This window comes from Chiloscyllium plagiosum, chromosome 20 (genome assembly GCF_004010195.1).
Source record: "Chiloscyllium plagiosum isolate BGI_BamShark_2017 chromosome 20, ASM401019v2, whole genome shotgun sequence".
Taxonomy (NCBI): Eukaryota; Metazoa; Chordata; class Chondrichthyes; order Orectolobiformes; family Hemiscylliidae; genus Chiloscyllium; species Chiloscyllium plagiosum.
Window position 1 is genome coordinate 62,097,381 of NC_057729.1, and position 10,687 is coordinate 62,108,067.

At 41.2% G+C, this 10,687-nt stretch overlaps 1 protein-coding gene across 1 annotated transcript in view; it reads right to left on the reverse strand.

The window, feature by feature from the left end:
* arap3 (ArfGAP with RhoGAP domain, ankyrin repeat and PH domain 3) overlaps positions 1–10,687 on the reverse strand; it is a 342,751-nt gene that overhangs the window by 136,097 nt on the left and 195,967 nt on the right. Inside the window, exons 10-11 of the mRNA XM_043710000.1 lie at positions 4,994–5,176; positions 4,297–4,468 (exon numbers count right to left, since the gene is read on the reverse strand). Of these exons, the coding sequence (XP_043565935.1) occupies positions 4,297–4,468; positions 4,994–5,176 (355 nt within the window). The remainder of the gene's footprint in view (positions 1–4,296; positions 4,469–4,993; positions 5,177–10,687) is intronic.

Below are 10,687 nucleotides of genomic sequence, written 5' to 3' on the forward strand. Positions count from 1 at the left end.
ATTTCTGACCTATCTCGGTTTTATCAGCAAATTTAGCTCTTGTACCTTTGCTACCTTCATCCAAACCATTTATTTTAAAATGCATTTAGGTAACTGACTTCAATTAGTTTCATTGTCACATGTACTTAAATAAGTATGAAAAGGTTACAAGTTGCCACTTATGGTGCCATCTTACAAAAGGTACCTAGGTACAGATTCTTTAGTACAAGTTCTTTGGAAAAAAAAAGAAAAATAAAGAAAACAAAAGGTCCAGCAATATAAATTATAGGAATCAATAAGAAATTAAAGAAATAAAAAGTTCAGAACAATAGTCTTTCCAACCCAGTCCACACCAGCACTTAGAATCCAGTCCATACTGAGCCTTGACTCCAAACCACACCTGGTTTCACTTCAAGGCTCTCAAGGATGAGAGGCTGGTCTGGAATCACCTTGGAAATCCACACTAAGGCCATGCTGGGCTGAAAGACCCCCACAGGCAGTCAAAAGACCATCATGTCGATATAGGAGATTGTCATGCTGGGCTGACAGACCACCACACGAGGCTGAAATACTGCCACACAGGGCTAGGAAACCACTTTGTTGGGTCTGTGCCAAGGCCAAAATTTGAGGATGTAGCTGAGGAGAAAGAAGAGAGCAAAAGAAGACAAAAGAGAAAAAAAAGAAGAAAAAAGAAAAAGAAATGGATGTAGTGGACATCGTTAACTTGGATAAACTTGGTTGAATGATGTACCCTCCGAGAGTCAGTACCAAGGGGTTGCTTCAAAGGGTCAACACTGAGGGAGTACTACATTGTTAAAGGGTCAGTGTTGAGGAAATGCTGCTCTGTTGGCGGGTTGCTTCTGAGGGAGTACCGCACTGTTCGTGTCAGTTTGAGATTTCCCCACTTATCAACATCTATCCTGTCAAGCCCCCAAATAATCTGTGGATGGGTTCAAATCCCATCATGGCTGTTGTTGAAATTTAAATTCAATAAAAATCTGGAATGAAAAGCTGATTTAATGACAACTTGGTAACCACAGTTGACTGTTGTAAAAACCCACCTGGTTCATGACTGTCCTTTCGAGAAAGGTATTTGATATAATTATCTGGTCTGACTTACATGAGATTCCAGATCCACAACTACGAGATTGACTCTAAGATGTCCTCTGATATGATCAAGGAAACCACCCAATTCTTGGACAAGTAGGGAAGGGAATTGAATTCTGACTCAACCAGCAATGACCACATCCCATGAATAAATAAAAATAAAATGTCTTGGTAAAAAAAAAACAGAAAACAAGATTAAACCTGTCATGATGGAATCTTTATTACATGGGTAACAGGCCTTCTGGATAGCTACTGGTCAGTGTTAACTCTCACCGTCTTCCCAGCTGCAAAGGCCTGGAAGCCTCCGCGCTGGAAGTCAATGCCGCAATTGTCCTGAGCACTGCAAACGCCATGTGCGAATGTCAGAGAGACTGCATTGTGGACAACTTAGAGGGAACATTGGTGCTGAGCTCAGCAGCAATGTGGCAATCAGATTGGTGTCAGTGCTTCTCCACAGAGAAGCTGGGGAAGTGAGCTCAATTTCTGTTCCTGACCATTGTCCTGGGGCACCTGGTGAGCCAGATAAAGACATAATGTGTTCTGAGGAAGGGTCATTGGACCTGAAACATTAATTCTGATTTCTCTCCACACAAAAGTGCTTAACTTTTCCAGTAATTTCTATTTTTGTTTCTGATTTACAGCATCTACAGTTCTTTCAGTTTTTTTTAAAGACATAATGGTACTTTGTTGTGATAACCACACATCAGTGGAGTAATCCAAACCAGGTATGTGAAGAATAGGCATGGAGAGGAGGTATTAGAAAGCAGATGGAACTGAAAAAGCCTTAAAAATAAATGGAGGAGAAATAGAGACTGGGATGGATCAGAAACCTCTGAGTATCATGTTGGGAGAAATCAAAGGTTAGTTCAATTGGCTTCATTTGTTTTTACAATACAGAATGATGTTAAGAGGGTGGGTTCAATTCCCATACCAGCTAAAGTTACCATAAAGGGCTCTCCCGCCCAACCTTTCATCTAACCGGAGTTGTGGTGACCCTCAGATTAAAATCACTATTTCTCTCTCTCTCTCTACCTATCTTTCATGAGAAACCGTCCTCTGGGACTATGGCAATTTTACCTTTAAGTTACACATTCTGCAGCAAAATGAAAGCAAGCTCCACTTCACGTCAGTACATAATGTTTGATATTAGTAGCCAATGAGAGACAAGCAGGAGGCTGGAAGAACACAATAAGCAGGCAGCATCAGAAGTTGGAGAAATCAACATTTCAGTACAACCCTTCTTCAGTAGCCAATGAAGCACAACTTGTAATCAGATACTCTGTTCTGCTCAAGAATTCCCGTTCTGCAGGTTCAGGTTCTCAGCAAAGAGCAAAACAATTGGAAAGTCAGCCTTAAATTTGCAAAAGGGTTTGAGTACTACAGTTAGAAATCCTTGCTATACCTGGATAGGGTGAGATTGTACTGTATATAGATTTTATTCTCCTTACCTAGAGAGGGATACATATGTATTTGATACAATTTACAAAAGGTTCACTCCACTCACTTTGTATTGTATGGAAAGATTGAGTAAGCTGGAGTGAATGCTTTTTGGAGCTTAGAAAAATGAGATTAATCTTAATGAAAGATAACAAATTCTGAGGGGTCTTGACAGGGAGGATAGTGAGAGGATCTTTCCCCTTACCAGAGAATCCAAAAGAAGGAACACAGTTTCAGAATAAAAGGCGTTGCCTTTGAAATGGAAGTGAGGGGGAAAATCCTTTCTAAGACAGAGTAATTAATCTTCGGAATTCTCTTTCCCAGAGAGTATTGGGTGCTGGGTCATGGAATATATTTAAGGCTAACTAAGAAAGATTTCATCAACAGGGATTAAAGGGTGTAATACTCATCACCATGGCAGTTTGGAAATTTAAGTGCAATGAAAATAAAAGTTCAGTGTGATATTAAAAATCAGTCCATGAATTGTTGTCAAAACCCAAACACCTCACTAATATCCCATGGAGGAAGACACCTATTGTCTTTCAATGTCAAACATACACATGATTTCAGACACATGTTCTTCATTGTACTGTTAAACACTGAAAATAGTTACACGAACTTCAATGGTTCAGTAAGAGGTTCACAACTATCATTGTATAGCAGGTTGGAATGGCAGTAAACAGCACCTTGCCAACGATGTCCCTATTCAAAAATTAATTGTCAAAGTTGAATTCCTATCAACAGCAATTGTAGGCCACATGCCTCCCAAGATGGTGGCACCAGCACAGTAGGTAGTAGTCAGACTACTAAGCCCATTTGCTCCAAGCTGACTTCATCCTTTTCTCTTATTCCTTTTCTTCTTTTTTCTTCTCTTTTTCCCCTTCATCTTCCTGACATCATGGCGAGCTTGTGGAGGTGGCGGGGGCTTGAGTGGGGATTCCTGGCTGCAGTAGGCCCAGAGCCTGGACTCTTGGTGGCTGGGCTTCAGCTATGGCAGTGCCTAGAGTGGGGACAACTGACTTCAGTTGGCTAGAAGTGGGGACTCTTGGTGATAGTGTCAGGTTCACAAGTGTGGTGCTGGAAAAACACAGCAGATCAGGCAGCATCTGAGGAGCAGGAAAATTGACATTTCAGGCAAAAGCCCTTTCCAGCACCACACTCTCGCCTCTAATCTCCAGCATCTGCAGTCCTCACTTTGGGCGGTAGTATCAGGTTGTCAACCTCTGTCATGTGGTGGCTTCAGCAAGGACTCTTGGCTTCAATAGGCAGGGAAGTTTGGAGACAGTGACGGGTCATCAATTGCAGTAGTGTGGGTGTCAGAATGGGGGGTTTCCTGAATTTAGTAGGCCCAGAGCAGGGACTCTTGTGGTGTTGGTGAGACAGCGGCAGCATGAGGAGCCAGGGTCTCATGGGTCATCAGAATCATCATTACAGCATGGACTCCTCAAGATCAGTCTTGGAAAAGCGTGGAGCACTGATGTGACAACGGTCGATGAAGATTAACTCAATTTAAATACTTTATTCTTATTCTGTTTGTAACTTCAAATAGCACCGGATTCTTTTAATTATTCATTCACTTAATGAGGGTGTGATTGTGATGACAAAGCATTTTTCACTGTATCTTCCTAAATATATGTAACAATAAAAATCATTCATTCACCTGCTATACCACCAGACCTGATAAGACTGGGCAGGCATGCATTAGCATGTAATAGTAACCACCTATCCAATAAATGTTAATATGTATATTTTATAACTTGTTTACTATTATACCTAAGGTCCTCAATGATGGATGCTGCACTCCAGTTGGATAGGTCGGGCTTTGGGGAGACAGAGAAAATGTTTCACAGGCATCCGTGTCAATAAAACTCATTCTGCCTGCTTCAGAGAAGATCTGAGTCACTGTCTGCAGGATGTTGGAACTGTTTACCGCTGAACAAAGTGCCTGTCAGACAAGAACATCAAGCCATTAGGATGCTGCAGTTTAGTGAAGAGCTCATTAAAACCAGGTGATAAGCCTTTATCTAAAGAAAATCATATAAGTTCTAATGTGTTCATTGATCAAACTGGCCATTGTAGGTAACATATTTGTGATGCTTACCAGTTCTCAAATTGATAATTTGCTGGAGATTGGACAGTTTTAAAGTTTGAACACACAGTTTGTCTGTTTGGAAAAAAAACAGCTTGATGCTGTTAGTTAACAAATTAAGTCAGAAGTCACAAGACACCACGTTAGATTCCAACAGGTTTATTTGTATTCGCAGGCTTTCAGGTGAGGTGATGAAGGGGCTATGCTCCGAAACTTGGTGATTTCAAATAAATCTGTTGGACTATAACCTGGTGTCATGTGACTTCTGATTTTGTCCAACCCAGTCCAACATTGGTACCTCTACAATATTAGTAAATGAATGGCTGATATATCTTGGCATCTGATGACTGAATGCACTGATGGGCAAAACTGAATGTTTACCTTAATCAGTTCATCTTGTGTTGCAAACTTAAGATGAGGTCCTCTGAAAGTGCCATCTCTATATTTTAATTTAATAAATTCCTTCCGCTTCTCTGTTGTGGCATCTGTATCCAACTCCTCTCCTGGAGTCATCCGTGCAGCCCAGAACTGATTCGCTTTTTCATTCCCTAAATCAATGAAAAGCTGAAAGAGAAAGGAGAGGCAGTACTTCTTCAATAATGATATCACAAATATTTTTACGCAATCATGAAAAGTTCCACGTTAATTAAAGATCTAACTAAGTGGGAGAAGTGTATTTCTTTTCTGACAGAGTTCTACAGGCATTTGAAAAGAAAGTAGCTAAAGCAAATATTAGAACATAGTGGTAGAAATCGATGATTCAGCCCATTAAATTAGATCATGATCCATCATATCGATGTCATTCTCCTCCACTGTCTCTATATCCCTTGATGTCACTTGTCTCCAGAAATCTCTCAATTTCAGTCTTGAACCTGCTCAATGACTGAGCGTCCACAGCATCTGGATCAAAGAATCCCCAAGATTCACCATCCTCTGAGTGCAAAGTTAAAAATCACACAACACCAGGTTACCCCCATTCACCCATTGTACTCTTTTCTACCTTCCCCCACCCTCCTCCCTGACCTATCACCTTCATCCCCACCCCCACTCGAAATTATACATTGAAAAATACCTTGATTGTTTGTTAAGCCTCTCATCTGTTAGAATGACCATGTTAGTTTCACTTCTATCAAATGTAAATCACAAAATCTTTTTTAAAAGTTACATTCTCAAGTGATTTTCAGTTACATCACACTGTAAATTTTTGCTATAAATTCTGTGTCTTACAGTCTTATACTCCACAACCACAGATGAAGGAGCTACTGCTTCCAATTAGATTTTTTGGACTATAACCTGGTGTTGTGTGATTTTTAACTTTGTACACCCCAGTCCAACACCAGCAACTCCATACTCTGAGTGCAGACATTGTTCGTCATCACACTCTTAAATGTCCTATCTCTAATTCTGAGATTATGTCCCTTCATTCTGGAACCACCAGTTAGGGCAAACAGCCTAACTATATCCATCCTGTCATTTCCTTTAAGCATTTTTTAAAATAGATTTCAAGGAGTCCACTTCTGATTCTTTAAACTCAAGATAATTCAGACCCAGTTTTCCCAGTCTCTCTCCATAAGACAATCAAAACTCCCTCTAATGATAATTATCTTTCCTTAGATAAGGAGACCACAACTGCACACAATATTCTGGGTACAGTCTCACCAATACTCTATACACTTAAAATAAGGCACTTTTATTTCTGAACTCAAAAACCCTTCAGATGAAACAGCAAGATCAAACATAGAACAGTATAGCACAATCCCGGCCCTTTAGTCATCGATGTTGTGCCAACCTTGTATCCTACTCTAAGATCAAAATAACCTATGTACATTATATTTTACTATCATCCAAGTGTGGTTTAACCAGAGCTCTAAAGAGCTGCAACATAATCTCATGGCTCTTAAACTCAAACCATCTACCGCCACCCTGTGTCTTCTATGGGCCAGCCAATTCTGTACCCAGACAGCCAAATTTCCCTGTATCCCATGCCCCCGACTTTATGAATGAGCCGGACATGGGGAACCTTAACAAATGCCTTACTGAAATCCATATACACCATCTCCATTGCTCAACCTTCATCAATGTGTTTTTTACTTCCTCAAAGAATTCAATAAGGCTTGTGAGGAATGACCTGCCCCTCACACAGCCATGCTGACTGTCAATAATCAAGTTGTAAGTTTGGTCACTGAACTGGTAGCTTTGTTTTCAGATGTTTCATCACCATGCAAGATAACATCATCAGTGAACCTCCAGTGAAGTGTTGGTGTTCTGTCCCTCTTGCTATTTATCTGTCTCAGTTTATTATGGTAGATTATATCATTTCCGGTTGTGTGCTTTTCCAAATAATCATAAACCCTGTCTCTTAGAATTTTCTCCAATAATTTGTCCACCACCATCATAAGACTGACTGCTCTGTATTCCCCAGTGTTATCTCTATTCCCTTTCTTGAACAAGAGAATAACATTTGCCCTCCACAGCTCTATCTGATCTTTGCTTTCTCAACCTTAAATAAGCTTCCTTCTTCCTCTTGACACACATTTCTGAAGAAGGGTCACTTGACCAAAACATTAACTCTGATTTCTCTCCACAGGTGCTACTCACCTGCTAAGATTTTCTCACAATTCCTGTTTTGTTTCAAATTTCCATCATCCGCAGTTCTTTCAGTTTTTTGTTTAGCAACATACGTTTGCCTTTTTTTATTGATTGTTGCACCAGCACTGATTCAAGAACAAAGACACTCTGTATTGAACACCAATATTCCCAGCCCTCTCACCATTTAAGAAATATTCTGCCTTTCTGTTTTTTCTACCAAAACCAACATTTCTGAAGAAAGGTCACTTGACCAAAACATTAACTCTGATTTCTCTCCACAGGTGCTACTCACCTGCTAAGATTTTCTCACAATTCCTGTTTTGTTTCAAATTTCCAGCATCCGCAGTTCTTTCAGTTTTTTGTTTAGCAACATACGTTTGCCTTTTTTTATTGATTGTTGCATCAGCACTGATTCAAGAACAAAGACACTCTGTATTGAACACCAATATTCCCAGCCCTCTCACCATTTAAGAAATATTCTGCCTTTCTGTTTTTTCTACCAAAACCAATAATTTCAAAGTGAATAATGTGATGTATTTAAACTAAATTCCACATGCCACAGAAATTGTTGGAAAAGCTCAGCAGGTCTGGCAGCATCTGTGAAGAGAAATCAGAGTAAGCATTTCAGGTCTGGTGACCCTTCCTCAGAAGTGATGGCAGCAAGGAACATGTGGATTTTTATGCAGAAGTTGGAGTGGAGGAGGGGGGCAAGGGATAAATAATAGGTGGAGATAGAGCCCAAAGAGAGAGAAAAGTAGTTGGGCAGATAAAAAATTGGAATACAATCTGTTTGGAAGTGTGAATAGCTATTAATGGGGATTGTTGGTGGCTAAAACAATGGATATAAAGAAATCTCGCCTCAGAGCATTATCAGCTAGCTGGGTTTAATAAGAATACAGGTTAATGAATTACCAGGGAAAAGGTGTGGCCTATTAAAGACCACAGGGGCAAACTGTGCATAGAGCTAGTGGACAATGGTGAGGTCTGAAATGAGTATTAGATTTTAGATTAGATTAGATTACTTTACAGTGTGGAAACAGGCCCTTCGGCCCAACAAGTCCACACCGACCCGCCGAAGCGCAACCCACCCATACCCCTACATTTACCCCTTACCTAACACTACGGACAATTTAACATGGCCAATTCACCTGACCTGCACATCTTTGGACTGTGGGAGGAAACCGGAGCACCCGGAGGAAACCCACGCAGACACGGGGAGAATGTGCAAACTCCACACAGTCAGTCGCCTGAGGCGGGAATTGAACCCGGGTCTCTGGCGCTGCGAGGCAGCAGTGCTAACCACTGTGCCACCGTGCCGCCCACAAATTACTTATCTGCATTCAGTCATAAATACGTAAGGCCTGATGAGATATATTTCCATTGCTATTGGGAGACAAGGGAGGAGATTGCTGGGGTCCTGTTGGCGATATTTAATATTTTACTGGCCACAGACAAAGTGACAGATAACTGCAGGATAGCTAATGTTGTTCCTTTATTCATAGAGAGCAGCAGAGATATGCCAGGTAACTACAGACCTGTTAGTCTGACATCACTGATGAAAAAATATTCTGAGGGATAGGATTAATCAATACTTTGAAAGGCAAGGATTGATCTGGGATACTCAGCACAGATATGTTAGAGGGAGATCCAGCCTGACCAATTTAATTGTGTTTGTGAAATGGTGACTGTATATATATATTGATGAGGATAGTGCAATTGATGTGATTTACATGGACTTCAGTAAGGCGTTTAACAAGGTCTCACACGTAAGGCTATGATAAGAGCCCATGGGATCAAAGGCAAATCAGCAAACTCAAACCAAAATTGGCTTACAAATAGGAGGCAAAGAGTATTAGTGGAAGGTTGTTTTTGAGATTAGAAGCATGTTTGTTATTTATATTAAGGATGTCAATGTTGAATGTGCAGTGTTTAATTAGTAAGTTTGCCAATGTCAGGATCATCGATAGTGTTTTTGTTAGAGAGAAGTATGGTCCCAGGCTGCAGTCTGAAATTGATCAGTTGGTAAGTTGGGCAGTTGGTAAGTTGGGCAGAGCCATTGCAAATGGAATTTAATCATGTGTAGGGTGATGCATTTTTGGAAACCTAATAAGGGACGGGTGTACACAATGAATGCTAAGATCCTAGGGTATATTGGGGAACAAAGAGAATTTAGTGTACAAGTCCATAAACCCCAGAAGGTGTCAGCACAGATAAAAAGGATGATGAAGAAGGCATACAAGATGCTTGCCTCCATTAGCTGGGGTATAGAATATAGGGCTGAAAATGTGTTGCTGGAAAAGCACAGCAGGTCAGACAGCATCCAAGGAACAGGAGAATTGACGTTTCGGGCATGAGCCCTTCTTCAGGAATCTTCTTCCTGAAGAAGGGCTCAAGCCTGAAACGTCGATTCTCCTGCTACTTGGATGCTGCCTGACCTGCTGTGCTTTTCCAGCAACACATTTTCAGCTCTGATCTCCAGCATCTGCAGTCCTCACCTTCTCCTTATAGAAGATAGGGGCAAGGAAGTCCAAAAGACTATAAGACATAGGAACAGAAATTAGGCTGTTCTGCCTACCGAATCTGTACCATCAATCAGTCACGGCTGATAGGTTTCTCAATCTCATTCTCCCGCTTTTTCCACACTACCCTTGATTTCCTTGACAATCAAGAACCTACCTATCTCCGTCTTAAATATACTCAATGACCTGGCCTCCACAGCCTTCTGTGGCAGTGAATTCTATAGATTCACCGCTCTCTGGCTGAAGACATTTCTCCTTATCTTCGTTCTAAAAGGTCATCCTTTTAGAACATAGAACATAGAACAATACAGCACAGAACAGGCCCTTCGGCTCACGATATTGTGCTGAACATTTTCGTAGCTAAAGCACCCATCTATGTACCTATCCAATTGCCGCTTAAAGGTCACCAAAGATTCTGATTCTACCACTCCCACAGGCAGCGCATTCCATGCCCCCACCACTCTCTGGGTAAAGTACCCACCCCTGACATCTCCCCTATACCTTCCACCCTTCACCTTAAATTTATGTCCCCTTGTAACACTCTGTTGACCCCGGGGAAAAAGTTTTTGACTGTCTACTCTATCTATTCCTCTGATCATCTTATAAACCTCTATCAAGTCACCCCTCATCCTTCGCCGTTCCAATGAGAAAAGGCCTAGCACTCTCAACCTATCCTCGTACGACCTATTCTCCATTCCAGGCAACATCCTGGTAAATCCTCCCTGCACCCTCTCCAAAGCTTCCACACCTTTCCTAAAGTGAGGCGACCAGAAATGCACACAGTACTCCAAATGTGGCCCAACCAAAGTCCTGTACAGTTGCAACATCACTTCACGACTCTTGAAGTGAATCCCTCTGCTAATGAACGCTAATACACCATAGACCTTCTTACAAGCTCTATCCACCTGAGTAGCAACTTTCAAAGATCTATGAACATAGACCCCAAGACCCCTCTGCTCCTCCACCT